At 40.4% G+C, this 23,818-nt stretch overlaps 1 protein-coding gene across 4 annotated transcripts in view; it reads right to left on the minus strand.

Moving 5' to 3' along the window:
- Positions 1-9: 9 nt before the first annotated feature.
- Positions 10-23,818, minus strand: part of RSPRY1 (ring finger and SPRY domain containing 1) — a 37,806-nt gene continuing 13,997 nt past the window's right edge. For all 4 annotated transcript variants that reach the window (XM_017824252.1, XM_017824255.1, XM_017824254.1 and 1 more), the window contains 13 exons: positions 20,273-20,325; positions 19,138-19,250; positions 16,379-16,505; positions 14,923-14,981; positions 14,511-14,577; positions 13,682-13,813; positions 12,298-12,413; positions 11,374-11,517; positions 8,476-8,587; positions 7,359-7,461; positions 5,782-5,934; positions 3,562-3,666; positions 10-2,678 (listed from right to left, as the gene is read on the minus strand). In XM_017824252.1, coding sequence (XP_017679741.1) covers positions 2,582-2,678; positions 3,562-3,666; positions 5,782-5,934; positions 7,359-7,461; positions 8,476-8,587; positions 11,374-11,517; positions 12,298-12,413; positions 13,682-13,813; positions 14,511-14,577; positions 14,923-14,981; positions 16,379-16,505; positions 19,138-19,250; positions 20,273-20,325 — 1,381 coding nt within the window. In that variant the 3' untranslated portion in view covers positions 10-2,581. The remainder of the gene's footprint in view (positions 2,679-3,561; positions 3,667-5,781; positions 5,935-7,358; positions 7,462-8,475; positions 8,588-11,373; positions 11,518-12,297; positions 12,414-13,681; positions 13,814-14,510; positions 14,578-14,922; positions 14,982-16,378; positions 16,506-19,137; positions 19,251-20,272; positions 20,326-23,818) is intronic.

Consider the following 23,818-nt stretch of genomic DNA (forward strand, 5'->3'; position numbering starts at 1 on the left):
AACAACAAAGAGCCTTCAAGATGTTTTTTATTGTTGAATGAACAACTTTGCTACAATTCGTTTCCCCTTCTGAGGGCCTGTGGAGTCATTGCCACCTCCCATCCCCGTCCCCAGGGAGTGAGGGGGACGCTGCACCGGTCGTGGAGTATCGAGCTTGACTAAAGATGCCCCCGGCGCGGAGGGCGGTAGAAAGCCAGTCAAAGTGTACAGTCTTTCCCTTTGTGAAATGAACAGGACAGTTCTCTGCAACACAGCTCCCCCCTCCTCTGCCACCGTTGGCTTCCTCTGCCCAGCACCAGCTGCACGGAAGACGGTCTGGGGCAAAATTTTCAAAGCATTAATATCTTTTTGATAAACACAGGCACTTAGTCCCGTGTCCACAAAGGCAGTGAGGCTCTAAGGCCACCCCCATTTCAAGAGGACAGCAGATGCCTCGAAGCCATTGTGGACCTGGGCCTTAAGAGCTTAATCTCATACAGCAGTTGATACAAATTAGGAGTCCTAGGCACTTCTGAAAATTTTACCTCAGTTAATCCTGGCCAGGGAAACCAAAGCCCTGAAGTTACTAGAATCTATTAAGGCAGAGTTCAAAATGGTTCTGTCCCACTTCTCCCCTAAAGTACAGTTTCTGTCTTTGTACCTTAGGGATAAAAAACCAATCATTGCATTTGGAAGCACTTAAAGTGATTCTGAAATACTGACACTCTCGTGGCAGTGATGATGGTCATGTTTGCTCATTGAGCACCGAGCAGGAAGGGACTCAGCCCTGACTGGACACGTGGATTACAGCAAAACATTGCAAAGTACAGTCAGTGAGGAAATGAGGTCCCCGTGGCAGATTTGCCAGTCTGACTTTAATCAAACCTTCCATCGAAGGTGGAAAAGAATTCACACTTTAGCAAAAACACTAACCAGCACACCACTTCTGGATTCAGTCTGTATTTGGACAAAAGTCAACAAGAAAACGATGGACAGAACTTTCCTAATTCACACATCTCTGGATGAAGTTCAGCACCCTTGAGTAAGCAAAGGCAGAAGGTGAAAGAAGTTGCTAGAGAGCTGGATCCTGTGACCTGTGTGCAGAGCTCAGGTCAGTAGGAAGCCAGAATGCTCAGCAGGAAGAAGCCTTAGCTCTGCTTTGTTAATATTTGATAGTACAATAAAGACAATAAATGACTTTAAAAATAAGCTACATCGCAGCATGAGAATTCACAACAGCTTCTGCTGTTGAATCGCTGCCAAGAAGTGGGATGGTTTTGCTGTGAGTTGTGTGTGAATTAGTAAAGTTCCACTTCACAGACAGACAATTTAAAAAAAAATAATAATTAAAAAAAAAAAATCAAACTGTGCAAGTCTTGGAAGAGACCGAGTCGTATCCTCAGTTGGTGCAAAATAAGCAGAACTCCACTGATTTTTGTGCTACTTCACTGACCCCAGCTGCGAACCCTGATTCCTTGTAGAAACCTAGTAAACCAGTCAAGAGCTGCCTGCTGAAATGCATCCTTAACATACAAACATCACAAATGTGTAATTAAAGTGGAGCAGAGCTTCCCACTGTATGATCCCTACCAAAAATAAGTGTGGCCCCAAAACCTGCTCAGAGCAGGACTGACACGTGGCAAGCAAGGTGCATTTTTAAGGAGTTACAGAATAAGACTGAAATTGGTACCCAAATAACCTTTTTTAAATAAACTGGCCCAAAATTATCCTCTAATATTTTAAGATATATTCACTTTGGAAAAATTGAGCTAACTTTCAAAAACAACGCTGATTAAAAAAGATGTTCAATGATACCTTAAAAAATACCCAGAATATCAAATTAATTCCAGTCCAGCATTATAATTAGTTAAGAATACCTCCTGAAAATTATAACCTCACAAAAAAAGTGGGTACTGAAGTTAAAAGCATCAGAAACATTATGTACTTGAAAATACCACCGATCTTTTAACATTTAAAAACAAATCAGAACATTCTTTGGAATCACCAAGTTATTAAAACCTGTGAGTTTCTCTACAGTCTCCACACTGTCTTTTCAAATGAGTCTGTGTACAGATTCAGTCTCTGAGCAGTTCAATATCCACTGTTGGAAAACAGAGTCTCTGACCAGCAGGAGGCTACATTAAACAGGAAAACATTGGCATTCTCTTTTTAGTACTGACTTCTGCCAAAAATAGAGACTTTCGAGCACAAGACAGCACGGCCCTGTTTTAGGAGATACTCATTTTCTCTTCTTTTCTAAAATGCATTGTACGTGTACTTCCAGTGCAAACTTTTTCAGCACTTGTGACAGGCGAGAAGGAAAGGGGGAAGAAGAGACACTCCCCTCTGCTCTTCAGAGGAACCACCAGCCATAGCACGCTGACCTAGCAGCTCTCCTTACTGCTGAAACCAGCTCCCATTGCTGGCAACTGGAAATAGCTTATTAAAGATTTCGTTTTTAAAATAAACAGATTAACAGGTTAGCATGAAATCTGGCCGTGGCTATGGTTCTATGTGCATAAAGACTGGTTAGAGATGCTTTCCCCTTTCAGTATTGGTTGGTGTTCATTGAAAACAAGTCTGTGGCATTTCTCCACGTGTGTCATGAAATGTGAGAGATCTGTCTGACTCGGGTTTGTATTTCCTGTCGACACAAAGGGCAGGTCTCCAGTTGCAAGGCACACTCCATGCACAGATCACTGGAGGAGAAGAAAAAGAGAGTCAGTTAAAGCCTGCACTTGCAGCATGAAGAACTAAACACCAACAGAATAATATACAAGCACTAAGCAGTTTAGTCAGCCTGCCAGAGACACACAGCCAAGTTAAGTATTTCAGTGTGGAGATTGGATATTGCAAGTCTGGGGATCTGTCTGCAGGCTTTGAGAGGAGCTCCTGCTGCTCAGCATCTCCCAGACCTGCAGCTGGTCAGGATCACACTTGCCTGGGTTCATTAATCTCAGCACTCACTCTGGTCTGGAGAGCAGCAGCCCCAGTGCCCTGCAGGAAGCTTCTCCACTTACTGACATACACATCAGGCACATCTCTTTTTAACCTTCCAGCATTTAGACCCATGGCAAGAGTCCTTCCATGAGTGCTCTAAAAACCCCTAAGGAACTGGACTTAACTGGATTCATTTCCTGCTTGAAGGCAGGAAAGTGCTATTATGGTATAACTCGTACTGCTGTCCCATTTTTAGCTTTTAGAGGATTTTGTGACTTGAGACAATCCATTTGTTGAACATTCGACGACTATTTGAGTATATTATGAATTTTCTGCTCTCCTCACGTGATCTGGATTTCACAGCATCTCTACCAAGCACTAATAAGAAAAGCCTTTGACACCAGGGAATTAAGACTTGGTAGCTCAGGAGCAGCACACATACACTGTAGCCACAGTACTTCCCCAAACACACAATTAGGGATTACATCTGCTCAGGTCTAGGGTGAGGGAAATGGTGGGAATACTATGCTTAAAGAAGGGGAGATTATTTCCTTTATGCTGGAGAGTCAATCAAGATAAAGCTGAATGTCACACATACATTTTTCCCATTTCTTTGGGTTTGGGTTGTTTTTAAGGTTTTACCTGTGTCCACATGGCCTGAGTTCTGTGTCTGCTACCTCATCACAGCAAAGTGTGCAGCAGTTCTCTCGGATGCTCACTTGCTTCAACAAAGCCAGGCGTCTGTGTCTGAGGAGAGAGAGAAACCCCCCCAAACACATTAGTTTGAATCAAAGCAATAGATTCAAAACTATTCCAAGTATTGCATCAAGGCCAACAAAACACTTGCCTGTGCTACACCACAGTGCTGATAAACATCGATCACCACTTCCCACCAAAAAAGGCTGAACACCCCCAGAGATGTGCAAAACAGTCTTTGATTCCCTATTCTGGTCTGTCAGGAAGGGACAAAGAGAAATAACAATTCTTCTAGTTACCACAGCTGAATGCTTCAAAAAAATTGTTCTTGTACAATTTATGTACAAGGAAAAGTACGTTGTCATGGGTACTTTTAGGACTTCAGAAAAAAAAAAACAAAACAAAACAACAAACCTCACAAACCCATGTATCAAAAAAAATTCAGAAACCCTACAGTGCTCTAACACAGTTCAGAAGAATAAAAATTGAAAACAAAATCAACAGCCCAGTATGGTAACAGCCACAAGGGAGAGTAAACAGATAAAAACCCCCCATTTGATGAAATAAGACATTTCAGATTTTAGTTGCACTAAATTCAGCACAACTCGACATGACTTTATATTAAATCCTGTCATGGATAATTAGGGTCAACTCATTCGGGCCCTTGCCTTATTTCCTATCACTTTTAAGATGATCAAAGCTATGTTTTTTAGGATTAGCTTATGGTTTCCAAGCAGTGCAGGCAGTAGGGGAGGGATGATCTTTGTTTCCACAAAGAACAGCAGTGTCCAACCTTGAATGGAGCCTTTCAGTGCTATCGCATATTAAATAGTCTGTAACACAGGAGGCCAAGTTTTACCAGTCAGGCATCAACAGGAAACCAGTTTCCCCCAGTTTGTTTCTCATCTTTTGGCCCAGTCGTGCAGCAGCTCCCACAGGTAGTGTTTGAACACTGCAAGAGCAGTGCCAGGACACATCAGTAACAACCACATCTGATCAACAGCGAGCAACTGCACAGCCCCATCTAGCATAGGACACCACTGAGACAGAAGAACGTTGAATCTGAAAAGGGGGAGGAACAAAATTGTACCTAAGAGATCATCTGAAGGATTAAATCAGACTCTCTCTTAAAGCACCTGCAGTCACAAGCAGGAGTAATTTACTCTGGCTCTATGTCAGCACAAAATGGGCTTGCAAGTTGCGTTTTGATTTTCGCTGCATAAATACAATATCCCAAACCTCCAACTTTGCCATTCTGTGACTCCAATCCAGGAGTATTTGTTTTCTTTTCTTTCTAAACACTAAGATACTGAGGTACCTCAAGTGCACTTGATTGGAGAGCTTGATAATTCAAAAGCAGTCCCCAAATTTCACTACAGCCAGGGGTACCCCCTCCACCAGCCTTACTCCCACTTAATTAGTTGCAACCTAAGATTATTTCAACCACATACATCAGCACCAGTCCAAGGGCCATCTTCAGACAGGAAATCCAGGGTACACCACATCCCAGATTACACTGTATACTGTTACTGTTTGTGTTCCAGGAAGTTATTTTATGACTAATAACTGAAACCAGACAAAACCCAGGCGATTTATTAGTTTTCATTCCTGCCAGAAATTTGTTAAAGAAAAATGTACCCAAACCCCTTTCTATCTGGCTTGGTTTATATTTAGATGGGAAAACAGTTCTAAATTTGAATGACCTTTGTCAGTACTATCATTCATAACTAGGGAAATTTTGATCTGGATCAAAAAAGAAGGAAAAATTAAAAACTTATAATCATTCAGTACCTCCATGCTGCCAAATCACAAATCAGGTCAATTTTAAATATGACATATTTTTTTAATTAAGACTATACCTCCTCAACCAAGCTCATCCTTCTTAGATGGCAGGAGATGCTTTTACTAAAAACAGCTTACTGTGTGGTACTAATTAATTTTAATTTAGCTTAATATTACAAAAAAAATTAATTTCATGGATTTTGGTTGCACATCTCCTGCCCTACTCATGAAATTGCACTGGAGCCTGTTGTCTCATCTTTTGAGGAAAGGGACCTATGGAAGCATGACCCTATAAAAAATTAACTTTGCTTAGTACAACACAAGAAGAAGTGAAGCATTTTATTTCTCTGCATGCAAACACACACAACTAAACAGGAGGATTACCTGGGCAAAATGATTTTCTCTTCTGCTGTCAGAAAGGCATAATCATTGAAGGTACTAAACTTCATTGGTGGGGGGTACTTGAAGGGTTTTGCCCCAAAGTTGAACTCACATTGCTGATAGGACATGAAACTAGCTGCAGCAAAAAAGCCAGACCTGCAACACGATGAACAGGTATTTTAGAACAACTTAAATAACAGTAGAGCTTTGCAGACATGTTACTACTATTACCATACAAAAATACACCCTGAGACAAAGAGACAAGTTCCTTCAATACCAGAGTTTTGCAGCTCACTGGGAGAACATCCAGTTTTGGCTGCACGTACCTTGTTTGGTTCTCAACTGCTGAATTTATCTGAGTTTCCTACTGACTCAGCCCATAAAGGCTGCCTATTCCACAACCAGGATTAGTCACACTTACAACTAGGAGCAGACACATATATCTGAATCCCTACAACCTCCTTGCACTGATCAGCTCAGGTATCTCCTCCAGAAGTGGAAAAAAGTATTTTTCTTCCAAAGAGCTGCTGTTGGCAGAGCTGTGAGGAGCAGCACCAGTGCAAGGGACACCTCCATGGTCTCTCTTCCTTCAGGTTTATCTGAGCAGGCACAAAGTCGAGGAACTTGAAGCTCTTGTACATTTGTGAGAGACCTGTGCAGGAGGAGTCCAGGTCTGAGCTCTCTCAGCATAACACCCACCTGCTCTTCCTTGCCTGTGCAGGATTATCTCAGGACAGCTGCCTTTTCTTCACAGCCACACAGACAGCTTGTAAAAACACAGCTATTGCTTCTTTCAAATTTATTTACTCAAGGGCCCAAGTTCAGTAATACCCTAAGTTCTAACAAGTACTTGAATATATAAATTACACGCTCAAAGAACACGGCACTGCAAGCTGAATAGACAAGATACTCTGCAGCTCTTTAAACTGAACAACTCTTTGCCTCTTGGACACAGCAGGATTAATTTACAAAGTACTGTAATGTTTAATTAAGCTACACAGGAATCTGCTTTATCAAGTATTACACCAGCTTATGTTTTCAGAACTAAAAGGCTGAACTCCCCTGTGAGAGTTGGAGGAGGCAGCCACGTGTTAATTTGTACAGGAGTTTGCAAAATAAACCTAACACCTTTCTGTAAGGCTGCCAAGAGATGTCCTCCCCTGAATACTCAATGTGCTACTCCAGGAGCTGTCCCCAGGGAATGGCAATCAATCAATATGTGCTCTTCAGCATTTACAGGACTGAGGCTTTATCTTTTAAAAGATGAAAAATTCCTCAAGCACCAGAAAACTGCTCATCTTTGCTACAGCCTCATTCTACTCTAATGCTGTGCTAATTTGACAGTAGAAAACATCACGTTGAACCTACCTTTGGAAAGTCCAAAGTATTTATTTTGCGCCCTGAAATCCACCTGTAAAATTATATCCTTCTTGCTTTCTAAGCAACTTTCAACTGGGAAACCTGCATAATGATGGCTTCAGGTAAGTAAATATAAATTTACATCTCAAATTAGAAACTCTTCATATAATTAAAACAATTATCCATAGAGGTCATGTCCTTCCAAATGAGCATATACTTACACAGCAGATGAAAATACTTGCTTCTCAGCAGGAAGCTGGTTTCCATTTAAATAGAAGATCATTTGCTTTTCTTGCAAGTCTAGTAGAAATCCTATTGTGTCTCCTTACATGCAAAACAAAGACAATTTAAAGATTTCACTTTTGTTAAATGCCAACAGCTGAAACAGTTATTGTTTCAAGTATCACATATGTCACTATGAGTTGTCTCACTTAAAAGGAACTGTTTGCAAAAGCACAAAGGAAGAAACATTGATACAGAAATTAAAAAAAAAAAAAAACAAACCCAAGAGAAAATAGTAAAAAAATAAAGTATTTTAGTCTGCCAGAGCATTAACACTACACAGTTATAGAAGTATTGCAGAGTATTTGCCAAAGCCAGAAGAAAGCTGCACTCTGTCACTCCTTGGCTATTTTACCCCTGTTGGAGGGTAGACTTTAGCAAGTGTGTGTTCTGGGGATAAATTTCCAATATGCTTGTGCTATTTATTTTTAAGAGGTGTTTTAATTTAGCCATCCTTGGGAGAAAATTCTAATAGAAGAGAAGGCGGCACAGTTCACACAAGCATGGCATGCACAGGCTCCTACCAAGATTTCAAAGCTGAGATCAAGAACAGAACTTTGCTGTCCAAGTAGTAATCCAAGAATTTAAAGTAAGCAAGACAGTGCAACTCCTCCTTAAAAAAAAAAAATAAAAAAAGGTCTAATTGAGAAATCAGGGGTTTTTTTCCCTTCTCTACAATAACTCTTTGAACCCAGAAAGGAAGATTTTAGCCTTGTTTTGTAGGGCTACAAACATCTGGAAAAAAAAAGTCTTATGACTAAAAATCTTATGATTAAATGTCCAGCCATGTTAATTGGTGCTGTGGTTTGTACTCTGCCTTTGAAAAGAAAAACTACTTAAGCAACAGGATTCTCTTTGCACGAACTGGGGAGCAAGACCGAGTGTCCACTTTGCACATTCAGACCACTGTTAAAGACACACAATAATTCTTAAACCTTTGGGATCATCGGGATTAGGAACAGCTCTGTTCACACCCACTAACAGACACCTGCAAGAGTACAAAAAAAAACCCTGGGCAGAAATCCAGTCAGGACAAACAGAAGATGGGCTGAATACCTTCCTTCCAGCAGGGATGGGAATGTGGTTTACTTCTGGCATTGTACCAGATCAGCTGCCGGCAGCCGTCGTAGGCACAGGAGTATTCGTCGTCCCCGATGCCATAACCTTCCTTTAGAGAGAGAGCAAAACATTTCAGTCTGCAGCCTTTCCTCACACAGAACAGCTTATTTTTATTCACCTAAACCACTCATATAAGAACAGGAAGGGTTTCTCCCACTTCCATCAGGGTAATTTTTTTTTTTTCCAAACTAGTCATAGTTTCATTTTCACAGCAAAAAGGAATTTGTTGGGGTGAGGAGGAGGGGAGAAGTGGATATTGTTTCCAAAGTGTTTTCCATTCTCTGTGACCCTCAAGTCACTCCTGCCTGTTAAAATGTTTAATAATCAGAAGGCCAGTACCCAAATAGCCATGTTAAATTGTTTCATCTTAAAAGGTCACCACAGAATCATAACCACTCTCTTATCTTGAAGTCCCAGTACCAAACTTGCAGTACCTTCCCCCACAAGATATCCACGTGCCACCAGAACCTACAGCACACAAAGAACAAACCCACAGCCCTTTCACAAATTTATTGCATATTGTGTCCTTTTCAGTGCCAGCCTCCCTCAAATTGTGAAAACATTATCAAGTGATAAGGTCCAAGGCAAAACACAAAAACTAAGAGTTGCAGAGTGGGAGAAAAAAAAAAAAAACTGTCATGTAGCAGAGCCCAAACATGAATCTCAAAAGCATTATGGAAGGTAAGTAACTTCCTCATGCTCAGCATGATTTGTCTGGAGTGCAAATACCAGACAGCATCTGATTACACAAGCCTCCCATGTCCCAAATTAAAGCTAAGCCCAGCTAATGGGTGTTTAATGTCATATTTAGGACTAGTCTTTTTGTTACACACGCTGTAAATAAAGAGCATATGGCTTCTGAGGCCTGTGTTTGTGACATACCCAGATGATATCCTTGTATTTCAGGGACACACACCTGATGAACTCAAATAACAGTCGCATTCAGCCGCCAGCAAAACAGCTGCAGCAACAGAAAAATCATCCTGCTCAGAGATGCAACATCTCCCATTTTCATACCTTGTACAGGATGCACTCACAGAAAAATGCACATACACCAAGCTCCTTAACAGTAAGTGGGAAAAAAAAATCTTTTAAGCCTCTTAGCAGTCTAAAGGCAGACACATGGCCTTTTATTTCCAACAGTTTCTGTTACACTCAGTGTCTACGAGGCCTGTGCTCAGCACAGGTCTGCATTGTATTTTTGTTTGGTTGGGGTTTTTCTTTTCTGTGTGGTTTACTTTTTTTTTATTTAAATTTAAATCACACTTCCATTCCATGCTAGAAATGTGGGACTGATCTTTGGATGTGATGCAGAGATATATGCATCAGCAGAGGACAATGCTATTTACATGAATAATTAGAAGAAATGGAGCAAGACCTCTGAACTCACAGGAACACTTAAATTAAGTGGTGAAAAAAGCTACTCTTCCATTCCTCTTGGGTTTCTCACCACTGATGTTTGTTTAATCTCCTTGATGTATTTCTCTCCTACCCCCCACCATCCATATTTGCTCACATGTATGTATTTAGCCTATCTTCATATTAGCTTCTGCATTTGCCTCAGCTGTAGAATGACTTTTTCTACAATAATCAGAAATGAGCAGTTTTACCTGCTTATTCTACGTTAAATATATAATTCTTCTTCTAAATTAAATTCCAAGTAGGGACAGAATCCCATACAATTACAACAATAAAGAAGGGGCTATAGGTGCATTTTTTACTCAAGCTCAGCCAGTAGAAGAGTCAACTTAAAATCCCAGTGCTGTCTTTCCATTCTCAGCAGTAGGCGAGGCCAAACATGACTTTTAGTCCTAAAATTCTAGCTTGCACTTCAGTGGTCATTTGGAAGGTTGATAGTATGAAAAATTAACTCTAAGCTCAAGTAGACAAGTTTTTGGGTAGTCATTGTTATGCTTTCTAACTGTTATAGAAATACTGAAGCAAATTATGCCACAGCATACAAAGTCTGTAACACCCATACAGAGCTACCACGAAGATTTAAGAAGAAACAAGTCCTAGTTACATCTCTGTGATGATTGGCTGTGTTTGGAATTCATGTGCACATGGCACATTTTGCTTTAATAGCAGCAAGCACATAATCTTAGAAGTAAATAGGAGGAAGAAGGATACTTAGAATTAAGAATAAGACACAAAGTTATCTGGATGAGAAGGACAGCAAAGAAAACTATAAAATATGTCAGTGTACTTGTTCTGTACTATCAGAATAAAGGCAAAGGGGTAGGGGGTAGAAGGTTTAATCCTTTTGTAATCCTTATTTTTAATTTATAAGAAGCTTTCACATACCCAAACTGTACCATATTGCTGCTCCCAGCAGACCAGATGACACCATGCTATCCCAGAGTCAATTTAAATTAAGTTCTTTCCCTTATGAAAGTTAATTTAACAGGAAAGCATGTCAAAGAGGGCTGCTTGGTGACCTGTCTATGATGAACTGCTGGTTCCTACTGACTTACTGTTTACTTACAAAAACAGACAGTAACCACTGTTATCTAAAGAATTTCCAAGGAGAGACGAAGCCACAAGAAATAAGTTCCCAGTAGCTTCCAGACAACAGCAAGCAAATAACAAGCTGTCACTGTTAGCAGCTCTGCAGGACTTGTGTGAACAGTGTCAGTCTGTAGCAATGACAACACAGATTTCTCTTGTGCCACCAAATTCAACAAAACCAGCTTCATGGAGGTACAGAAAAACTGAAGGACACAGCCAAGCGCTCAGTCACCACCACAGAATAACCAGAGCTGTTTTCACAGGGGTTGCAAGTAGAAAAATACTGATGTTACATCTCATCAGCTCGATGACATTTCGTGTACTCACATGGTTGAGAAATTTGCTGTCTTTGGTAGCCCATCCTATTTGCATCACTCCCGAAGTGATGACTGTAACTTCATAGTACCAGACCCCGGAATCCACACAGAACGTGCACCTGACGCTCTCAAAGGACGAGGCGTCACATCGAGCCTACCAAAAACCAGACCAAACAGTCAGCTTCTGCAAAATGAGCACTCAAGGGAGCCTCTTTTCTCCCCCTGCCTCGAGTTTCTTGCATGTAAGAATATACCAACATAATTTTAGAGGCACTTCAGACAAAGTGACCTCTCTTTATAGCAGTAATTATCACAAAAACTAGTGAGTAGGCAAGACTGAAAATTGTTTGGTGGTTAAGCCACAGGAAAAAAGAAAAGTAGGAGGTTGACAAAGTCAATTTAAAGATTTAAAGACTAAGACAACCAAGACAGGAAGACTTAAAACACTGGTTTATTAGCTGACTTCTGATATGAAGGACAAGGAGGTAATTCAATGTTAAGTCATGAAAATTCATCTCTAAGTAGTCAAGCAAGTTTTTAGAAGGAGTTACAGAAGGGAAAAAAGCCCCCCACATGGCTGAGACAAAAATCTGATGTTCTTTTCAAGACTAAACAGGATAAACAGTAGAATTATACTTCATGTAATTTTAATCAAAATGAGTGAGAAGCCAGCTGACTCAAGCATTCTCCTCATTTCTCTGAAGTTTTGGGGCACAGATACAGGCATTACTTAATTTGAACACTTCTACACTTGAGATCAGGGTAGTGATGTTACAGCCCTCCTGATGACAAAGCAAATTTCCTGTATAAAGCTGGCAGAGAACTTGGATTAATTCTAGAAAAAAATCACTGGAGCAAGTGGCGAACAAAATAGTTGAAACCTGCCTTTTTCTACAGACTTTTTCAGGTTGTAAACGTGAGAACAATATCCTACCTCTAATCCATGTGGTGAGATCTTCAGGTATTCACTGACATCGTTACTGTTCAGCATAGCCCTAATGTTGGTCAAGTCAACCTTCTCATATGTAAACTGCCTGCCTTCTTTTAAAACTGCAAAATAAAACTAGTTTTAATCATTGCTGTAGCAAAACTTGATTTGAAGCATTTCACACAGTGACAATCAATCTCTCTACGATCCAGGTAATTTTTGGCATGACTGAATGAAGGATTAACATTTTGCCTGCATGAAAACAGCTTCCAATGCACTGTGTGTTAAATATCCTGCATGACCTGTACCTCTGACTAGAGCTCCCACAGTCTAATTGCTACTTTCAGGAAACCCACAGGCAAATGGAAGGCATCCAAGTTCACACCAAGGTGCCACTGCTTCAGGACTTACCATTGTATTTGAATATTCAGCTGGGCAGAGTTTTTCCTGATTCATCACAGTGGAAAAAATTTGGGGATGGGAAGAAGGGGGAAAATAAGGACTTAAAGTTTCGTATCCTCTCATTTCCAGGTAGAAGATGAACTTAAAGTGAGCCAAAGCAGCTCTGTCTCCCTGCTTCCCCTTTCCACATGGAAGGATCAAAAGCATTTATCCTGCCAGGTGTCAAACTGCTGACACACACATGTTAATTTACAAATCAAAGATCCTATCTTCACACATCCCAAACTTGCTACAACACTTATACAGACGTTTACTAAGCACAACTGACACTGGCACATGAAGCCCAACAGACCTTTTATCCAAATTTATCCAAAAGGCATTAGAAACCACAGGGTTCTTAAGAATTGCTGCACCCTTGAAACCACAACTACACAACCAAATTTGATGATAGCTATGTCTGTTTTTTGGATGACTAACAAAAGTGCTTTGTCAAACACTTTTCAGTTTTGATCACAAGACCATATCTTAACTTTAGAAAGTCTTTAAGAACTCTTCAAGCCTGTGCACCACTGGGGTATGACCACAGCAGTGACAGCCACCAGGACTTGTCAGCAATCCATCTGTTCCAGAGACAGAGCTGCACTACTGAGCCACTCAGCACATTTGCTGAAACGTGGGTTGCAGGAAATTGGTGCAAAGAAGAATTTTCACTGCGGCTCCAACTTGCAGAGTACACACCACTTCCCTCCAAAAACGTTTTCCTTGCCAAAATCTCCTTTCCATGCAATTAGACTGGATATATTTCTTGGTGTTGGGTTTGGTGTTTTGGGTTTGTTTGTTTTGGTTTGTTTTCTTTTCTTTTTCAAGGAGATATTACAAATGCAGTCAGGTGTAGTAAGTGCTTATACAAAACAAACACAAAGCAGTCCTCCATTCTCCTTGGAGAAGTGCTTAACATTAAATGAATCCATCCCTTTGTTATACCTACACAGATTGTCTAAACTCCACTGGGCACAGAATCCAACCTGGCGTTTTAAGTAGTCTGGATTATCTGTCCACTTCTCAAGCAAGATCAGTTGGTCACTAATGCACGATTCAGAAACTGTCATTTTATTTTCACCTGCAATTTGAGAGCAAAAAGAATAATTGCTAGGGATAAATTTAGTTAAAAACAGTAACATCCTACAAATGCAGTAGAACCCTCCACACACATTTAAACTTGACTATTACAAATAGCATGAAATTCTTTCCCCAAGCAGATGTGAAATTACCTTCACTCAGATTTACCACTTCTCAGCACAGAGCTGCACCATCAAGAGACAGATCACAGCTTTTCTCCATCTCTCCAGTAGAGATTTATTTCTTTTCAAGTAACAAAGGTCTCATGTTGTAAGTCATTATGTAGTAATTTCTAAGCTGAGGAGTGAGTTTCAGCAAATCTCTTAAGGGTTTGTGGGTGGGGGTGTCATTAAAGCAATAAATGTTTTTTCCTGCCTACAAACTCCCAATCCTAACAGTTCTCTCTCTCTAATACAGATTTGTTTCAGTGACAAAGGCCTCATGTCACAAGGCCTTCTACAGCAATTTCTAACAGGGAAAATAAGCCAATTCAGCAAATATCTCAAGGGTTTTGAGGGGTAGAGGGATGTCACTAAAACAATAAATATCTCTTCTTGCCTGTAAGTGGACAAACATTTCTCTTAAGTATTTGTGACTCCACCAATCCAGTCTCTCATGCTCTGTGATCAGATAAAGGGACAATCATGCAGCAGGAGCCACAGGGTGACTGTTAAAAGCAGCATCAGGTCAATACTTACTCGTTTGTGCAAACTTCTCCAGTGCTATTAGTGCAAAAAGCATCACTGTCGGGTGGGACTGGAAGTTCTAAACATGGACAGTAAGAAGAGTTATTTAATAAATATCCAGCACAGATGGACAGGAAGAGCTGTGAGTCTGTCACAGAATGTTTTAGGTTCAAAGGAACCTCTGAAGTTCCTGTATTCCCCCTCCTGTGGAAAGCTGGTTTGAATAGATCAGGCTACCCAGAGCCTCGTCCCACTGACTTGTAATTACCTCCAAGGATGGACATCCCACAGACTCTGGAATCTCAGCTTTCCATAACACACTTCCAGTGTTTACTAAACATGGCCCTAACTTCTCACAATAATAAAAAAAATTGCATTATAATTGCTATGTATAGATGCCTACAAAAAGATGAAAGACACTCACCAAGCTCTGAAGTAAATATTCCAATATTCCTGGGCTGAGTAAGCCTATGCTCGCGGGACCTGCAAGAACACCAGGAATGAAATCCATCCGTGGGAACCACCACATACTCATCATCACAGATCTTTCAAACACAAGGTAACAAATTAAAGAACATCCAAGAGTTTCATAGCCAAGCAGAACTATAATGTAGAACAATTATCATTGTTCCCAGTCAAATTCTTGCTGCACATTTAATAATTACACAGTTACTGGCACATTGCAGTCCTTTTCAGTTTATCTGCTGTAAGTGGGTACAGAGTTCTAGTCATGCTTCTCAGAGTTTGAAATTAGACTCCACCAGCCTCCACTAAGCATTTTCATGCTCATTACTTTCACAAAGAGACTCACACCCTTTTACTTCCAGAGTCAACATGTAAAGTCCAGCTCAATTTACCAGCAGCCCAAAATAATTAAAAGTGAGAATCTGATACCACAAACTTGATAGGTAATTCTACAGCTTGCAGCAGCACCATAGAAAGCAGCCAATTTAAAACAGAAAAGCCCTGAAATACTGTCTGCTGAATCAAAAGGGAATAAAATTCTGGCATCTACAAACTAATTGCAGTGGGTTCCAACACTGCATTCACAGATTTGCTGCCTGAGCTGACACAATGAGATCTGTGTCCACTAAGATGAAAACAGATACATGATCTCATTTTGATTTAGTATAATAAGGTAGAAATATTACAGCACAAAAATGCTTCCAGCCCTTGTTCTTTATTTTGTTTTTTGACAGAAATTGTTTTTTTAATAATCATTAAGTGATACTGGACAATCACCTTTTTCCCCTATTTCCTATCCACTTTCAGAAAAGGAGCACAAAAACCTAGATATAAAGCAGTCCATCAGCAGGAAGGAAACTTAATCATCAGTTTCCAAACAGGGTACTAGAAATAACAGGGAATAAAAATTCTATATGAAAAGTCACTTTAAAATAGAATCTCAGCAATTTTAAGCAACACAGAAAAGAGAATCTTTTCAGCTGACTACAACAGAACAAGACACATCTATTGGAAAAAGCATCTTTTTTTTTGTTTGTTTCTATACAGCCTCCAAGGCCACCAATTTGATAGTTCTGCCTCCTGGGTATGGAATGTGTCCTCAGTAATTCACAGACAGAGCAGGTCTGCAGAGAAGAGTGATTACCAGTGCTAAGGCAATACTCCAGCAACAGTGATCCTCAGTCACTAACCAGGCACCAGGATTTGTGAATGGCTCATTCAAACCCTGGTGGGTGAGACTTCAACACTTTAATCAAGCAGGTTCTGTCACGCCCATCACCCACGGTCTCCCCTGCGTGCAGAACATCATTCAGCTCTAAGAAAACACTCCTGACCTAGTCTGCATCGTGGCTACTTAAAGCAGGAGGTGCTGCAACAAGCCCAGAGCCAGCTGTCAGAAGAACCCCCTGCTTTACCTGCCAACTTCTCTGCTAAGCAGCCGAGCACTGCAGTCGTGTTCCGGTGCTTGGCAGGGTGACAGGCATCCTGGCAAGCAGCAGCTCCACTTAAGTTTAGGATTTCTGTTAACTTCTGTAATGCATCCTGCAAAAGGAAAAAAAAAATAACCAGAAATCTTTTATTTAACATTACTGACAGATGCAGCTCCCCCACCCCAGCTCAACATATTACAACAAATTATTGTTACTGAAGTCAGCCTCATATAACAGACAGCACAGGGTGATTGTCTTCTAAGATAAGATAATAAAGAACAGATGGGAAGAAAAGGTCAGCAGACCCAAGAATTGTAACTTTAAAATCACCACCAGATTGTTGGTCATTGCAGTGATCAACAGCTCAGGACACTTGTGGACATACCTAAGTGAGCTCCCTGCAGCAATAGGAACTGTTATAAGTAGACAAAGGCAAACAATACCAATCAGCACATATCACATCTAATGTTTCCAGTGTCCTAAAACTCACACCCTTTCCAAAAGAAAAGGACTGTTTCAGATTTTAGAATTAAAGACTAAAGAGACATGCCCCCCTCTCCAAAAAGCCCACGTTCCCATAATAAATTTAGGATGCTGTCAGCTTTTTACAGGATGTCATAAATGGTATTCTTGAGGGCATAAATGGCTTTATGTAGTCACACGAATTTAGGAAGTAAATGAGGGTAATAAATCTAAAATGAATTGCTTCATTCAGGCAGGATGGTATGGATAAAATTCAAGATAGGTCTAGAGCATATCCTGCATTTTCAGGGTAGTCAGGGGTTAATCTAGAGCCAGAACCAGTCATCTCATAGGGAGAACCCCACCCTGCAAAGTTCCAAATCCTCCTCAACTTTCCAGACTTCATGAAAGTTTCAGCTGATTCAGATTGAAACTGCATAATCTCAGGCAAGGATCTAATTAAAATAGAAGAACTCCTCATATTGAAGTCATCAGCAGCCATTTGGAGGAAAAATGAGCACTGCTCAAGTTGAAGAGATGTGTTTTTTTGAATTGTGTCCTGAGCCACACTGAAATCAGTTTACTGTGCTAAAGGCTGAGGTCTGCCCAGAGATCACACTGAAAAGTAGTTATGTTCTTAAAAGGAAAGCCACAAAAACAGAACTGATGAACAGGACTGAGCTAAGTGGAAAGAACAGAGAAAGAAGAAAATGACTAAGCCATAGACTTGGGATGGAAAAGCCTCACTAAAATTAGACTCTTGACATACTCTGATACTGCTTTTAGCCATTATTAGAACTGTCAGAGATCAACTATTTTGAGTTAAATAAAGACTTTATAGAATAAACAGTTTACTGCACTGCCATTTTAACTTTATGGACTTCATAGCCTGCAATAACAGAAAATTAAATGCAGCCTGCTGCTGTTCTCCATCTGTCATGGAAGTGGGGCACCAACCTAAAATTCTTAAGACCAAAAACTTTATAAACTTATCCTGTCCAGAAAGTGAACAGCAGCACAGACTTCACTAGGCTGCACGTGACCAGCAGATCCCACAGCTGCAGCTCTGTGTGCTGTAAGAAGACTACACAGCAAAAACCTCTGTGCACCCCAGAAAAAACAGGCACCTTGATCCTTTTGTCTTGATAAGATCAGCTATTTTGGAGCAAATTCCTTAAGTACCTAAAAAAAAAAAAAAAAGTCCCGTGGCTTCTGAAAACAAATGATTTGGTTGCCAAGCACATTGTATAGCCTAACAAAAAAATCCCAAATCACTCTTCATATGGTGCATTCCCAGTGGTCTCCATTTCCTGACTTCTTTTTTCAAGCAGGCAAAGTTTCTAGTCATGGCTTTGCTTTCAAAATAACGCTGCAGCTTGTGTGACAGTCAAAATACATTTCTCGTGTTCAAAAGCCTCAGATGCCTTTAATCAATAGCCAAGAGGAAACAAACCCATTTCAGGTAGTTTGAGAGCTTGACTAGTTCTCCAGCCACTCATGCAATCAGCTTTTTATATCCCTAACATCACCAGTGGAAAACTAAAACTGGCAGCATCAGTAGCTTGAGAAATGAAAGCTGCAATGATGTGATCATCGATTTCTGAAGAAGTGAGATCATGACAAGCATTTGAAGACAGACAAGTTCATTATGTTTAGCATGTTGAAGCACTTGAGGCTCTCACTAACCCACCTGTACCAACAACACTATGAACACCTCGGGTCATTTTTCCATCCAAAACCAGATTAGTGGTTGGTAAACAAAAATAAAAATATTCTAATTAGCCAAAATGATATAGAGATATTTCATAGTAAAAAAATGTCACTTGTTTTAACTTCACACACCCCCTCGTGCTGCATTCCTTACGTGCAGGGCAGGAACAAATTCAATAGTGATTTGTAAATGTGCAGCTTTCTGAAGGTGAGAACAAAAGGGCAGAACTTGTTCAGCTTTTGCAGCACCTGCACAGCACAGGGCTGTTTGTACCACATGGCAGGGGAGGGCAGCCAGAAAAACAGCTACAGACCAAAGACCTCTTGTTCTTTCCTATAAACCATTTATTTTTTTTTTTTTTTGAGGGGTTGGGGGGGAAAATGCTTCTAGCATTAATTAGCACTTAGATACCAAGTCACCACAAATGACTCAAAATTGAAGGTAATACCCATTTTCTGAACCACAAACAGTCTTGCATCACTGGTGAAACCCACCCAGAAGAGATCATGGGTGTGGCAACCACGAGTAACCGACCTTCAGCCACAGATAAATACATCTGCTTTGGACTCACTTTTGTTGGCAGTGGACATTCATCAAGTAGTAGCGTTATAACAGCTGGTCCCAGGGGATCTTCTAATGGAATAACTCTAATTAAAGATTGGACAACTTCCAACCAGCCTTCATCTGTCAACCACAAAACAGAAGTGACACTCAGAATTAACACTGTGATTCTGAAGTGTTCAAAATACATCCCCAAGTGTAAACTGAAAAATCCTCCAAATTACCCAGCAGGTTTGCAGATGCCAGGGGAAACAGTTTACTTTTTACATCACTACTTTGCACTAGTTTAGAAGTTTAAATTCCAGAAGAAAAAAACAGCTTACAGGAGCTTGGGTTACAGTGAACACCTGTGCTGTTTGGAGAGCAGTCTTGCCCAGGCAATTCTTTAGTTCCCACTGCTATTAGGAAGGGCTGCTCTTGGTGCACTTTGTTCTAGTGTGATACTCAAGAGTTCAGCATCCAGTGCCAACTCTTAAGTGTTAAAAGCAGCATCAACAGTGACACCGAGGAAATAATTTTTCTTTAACCACAATCAGATCACTCTTCCTCAGTTCCCTCAAGTAACATGAGTTTGTCCCAGGCCTGCTGGTCTAGAGAAAATTTGTTTTCCTAAGGAACAGCTCTCCCTGTTGAATGAGTTAGACAAGAGCTTTTGCTTGCAAGCAAACAATTCACATATAAGATGTTAACCTACCAATAAAGTAAGCAGATTTGGATTTACAAGGAAGTAATTCCCTTAGAAGTGAGAATAGAGTCTGTATCTGTATACAGGCAAGTGAGGCTGAAGTGATGTTGCTGCCCTCAACAATGACAAGAACACGGCAGTAACACATTGGGGTTTGAGTTTTGTCAGCACATTCCCCCAAAAAGCATTTTACTGAACTGCTGTAATATCTAACCACTGGAGAGTTCACGTGGGAAGTTTAATGGAGGCAAAGAAACTCAGGCAAATGCAGTGAGCTCAGTGAGGCTTGTAAAGGGCAAAATTGTATTCTGGATCCCCAGAGCTATACCAAGTTGTACCACATCCTGCTAGCATGTATTTTTCTTTGCAAAGAAAAGAGGGTTCTGGGGTTTGGGGTTTTTTGGGTTGTTTTTTTTGCTTAGGAGTCACAACTGAAATGTCCAACACAATGCCTTGATACCTGTTTCTGCCATTTCATGCAACGTGATCATTGAATAAGGAGGCTCCTGGTCACTGAAAGAGATATTACACAGGTCAAAATTTATGCACAGTCATCAACATAATACGCTGAATAAAATGATAATGCACAGACATGAAACAAATCAGGAACTGTTTAACAAAAGGATGTTACATAGGCTGCAGAACGCTAATGCCACTTTCAGGTCTGAAACACAGATGGGATTTGAGCCTTTCTTTGGCTCAAAGTCAACATCTGCATATCTGCAACAGCTGCTAAGTGGAATTGTGATCCCCATCTGCAAGTCTAAAAGCTGAATGTAATGCTTGGGCTGAGTGCTGTTCATTAGCAGGGTTCCTCAGAGCACATAACAGGAGACTGCACCTCAGGGGTCATGAAGTGAACCAAGAATTGCACAAGGGGCATCGCTTCTTCTCTGCTAAATATAGAAATATTAAAAAAAACTGAAAGGCAAGCCACCTAACAGCATCACAGCCTACAAACAAGAGCTGATAAAGAAGATGTTAAGGCAGTTTAACAGAAGATATTTAACCAACCCCCTTTCCAACATGTAAAACAAAAAGTTGAACAGATCATCTCCTCAGTCTGGTTTGCTGGAGCAAGGACACGAAGCCACAGCCAGGTCTGGGTATCCGTGCAGGCACTGCCCCTGAAAGTACCTAAAGCCAGATCCCAAAATCCTGTTCAGTAAGCACCTCAAAGGTCCACAAAAAGCTTATGCAGCAGCATGTCCTAAAATGCCTTATTCAGTGCTCCTTAGGCGCTGGGAACTAACCCAAGGCTTAGACCTCCACGTCCCACACTCACTTTCTATCACACAGCTCTGGAATGAAATTGGAAATGCAAAATACAGAGGACTTTTAGAAAATTTCAACAGGCATTAATTACACAGATAATAGAACTACCTACCTAGGAGGGATTAATTATCAAAGGGAAAAAAATCTCATTTTTGATGAAATATATGTGTGATGTAAATACATGTTTTTCTTAAAAAAAAAAAAAAGGATTCTTAAATATTTCCTCAAGAAAATGCTAAAGTGAAGTTTAACCCATTTTTATATTGTCACATTTAAAACAAAGAGTTGAATTATGGGGTTTTTTTTCCTCCAAGCATATCCACCTTTCTTCTGGAAACTAATCTCCCCAGCAGGAAAAAGAAGTGCAATACTGCAGGCAGAATTACCTCAAGGGAGAGGATATAAAGATTCGAAGAAAGAAGAAAAAAACCCCAACCATAAGTACAAGTAAAAGCTATGATTAAAAAGGATGAATTTTTTTCTGCAAGTTTTCTGATTCCATCATGGGTAGCAGGTGTTGGCAGTACTGACACTGAGCAAAGGACAGTCCTGCCCCACTGATTTGTCATTTTAACCACTTAATTTCCAAACATGCCCTCCAGCCCACACCTTCCTCATTTTGAAACAAAACAGCCATTTTTCTAATTTCTTAGTTTGCAAAGTAGTTCTTCATATAAGCTCTGTAATGTAGAATTTATCCTTCTGAATCTAGGAAATTAAACTGAGCTCCTTTCTAGAAGAAAAGGAGTTTTCTAGATATGAAAGAAAAAATCAGTTGTCAGATACGTTTTTTGACAGATTTGATAAAACCAACCAAAAAAACCCCACTTCAAGAAAAAACAAGTAGCAAACAGAGAAAGCAATTGTTCATTGCAGATCACAGTGCAACAACTTAATTTACAATTCATCTCATAGTGTTCCCATATATTAACTTTCAGTACAGTTTAGAAAAAAATTTTCAGATAAAAAAAGAGTTTTGCCTCCCATTTTTTGGCCATCTTTTGCTCCACAGCCTGGATTTCTAATCTGCTGTTACTTCTTACATTGTTTTACTTTAGTTCAACTTTATGCTTGCACATTTTTTGACGTGAAAAGAGATTTTTAAGCTTCCCTAACATTTCCTTCAGTTGTGGTGTTTTCGAAACTGAAAAATCAGTCTCTAGGAGGAACAGGTGATAATGGAACATGCTTATTCCTACAGTCTCTCATCCCTGAGGGGGGCAGTGGACAGGAGAAATCAGACTTCAGTCTGCAGCTACATAACAGGAAAGAACAGACAGGACAGTCGGGCTCTTCTGAGAGAGGCCTGTGTTGGAACATGGGAAATTCTAACTTTTAAACATATTTAATTATTTAAAACATGGAAGTGGTCAAACACTGGAACTGGGACCCAAAAAGGTGGAGAATCTCTTTATTCTGAGCATGTTCAACACTTGACTGGATAGAACCACCTGCTCTGGCTAAGCCTGGGTTTTATGCAGGAGGCTGGAGTGGATGAACTTCAAGAGGTCCTTTCCAACCCATGAGATTATACAACTCTAAAGTTTTTCACTATAGTCTGCATTAAAAAAAAATACAGTAGCTTCAGGAATTAGTCAGAAAAAGGACTCCAGGGGCAGTGAAATAACTATGCTTATTGTCCCTCAGTAGCATAGGAAAGTGCTTAGAAGATTACAAAACTGATTGCAAGACCCACAGGAACAGGATCAGCTGTGCACAAAAGTGTTGTGAAACAGCTTAAGGAGCTGAACTTGGGGAAAGGGGAAGGCATGCAGGATTAGGCAGAGACTTTCAAAAATGTTTGCCATGATTTTAACTTAATGATCTGAAGACAGACCACAAAATAAAGCCTGTTAAAAAACCCACAGACACACACCTTAGATTTAAATGTTCATGAAAAACATCAGTCCTGGTATTTCTGTTTAAAGCATTTTACAGCAGGAAGGGAAACTCTTCTGCAGGCACATTCCAGAGTCGATGCAGGTGTATGAATCAAGACTCATTTATTCTGAGCCTCATCCACCTTAAACTCAAGCCCCAGCTGTGAAGCTAGAATGGTGTTTTTCCTTCTGTTCTGCTCTTTCCAATTCCTAGCCTGCACCTAACCCAAAAGGTGATGAGCTAACTTAACCCATCGCTTTTAAGGTCCTTTCAAAGCTTTTTAGAAAGCAACACAAAACCGAAAAAATAAGGATGAACCTGTAAATATCCTCCACACCCTTAATGGATGCTTTGAGCATGCAAGGAATGCAATACTGGGATTGTGAGTTGGGCAGTCACAACATGTGATCTTAAAAAAGCAGTCAGACTCATAACTGGAAAGAAAACCTCAGTCTGTTTATCCAGGCTAACAAAGATCAAAGTTTTCCTTAACCATTTCCAAAGAAGTAAATACAGCCTGAAAACAGAAAATCTGAACAACCAACTTTTAGGACAGAAGTTCCCAAACTCTGGAGTGTTCATTGCTTCCTAAACTGTGTAATCTGTTTTAGGTAAGAAATACTGAGCACACTCCTCATCCCACCTGGGTGTAGGCCCATGCAGGAACTGTGAGAAAGCTCCTCAGCTCCTGGAAGAGTCTGTACCTGGGCACTCAGGAGCTACTTCTGTTACCTAGGAAAGGTGCTCCTCTCCTAAGCCTCCAGGTGGAAACACACGGCTGCTGCAGGGAGGGTCAGGTGTAGATCGGTGAGAGGATGGAGCCACAGTTTGAGAGGAGACAAGAACATTT

This window comes from Lepidothrix coronata, unplaced genomic scaffold, assembly GCF_001604755.1.
Source record: "Lepidothrix coronata isolate B3197 unplaced genomic scaffold, Lepidothrix_coronata-1.0 Scaffold110, whole genome shotgun sequence".
Lineage (NCBI taxonomy): Eukaryota > Metazoa > Chordata > Aves > Passeriformes > Pipridae > Lepidothrix > Lepidothrix coronata.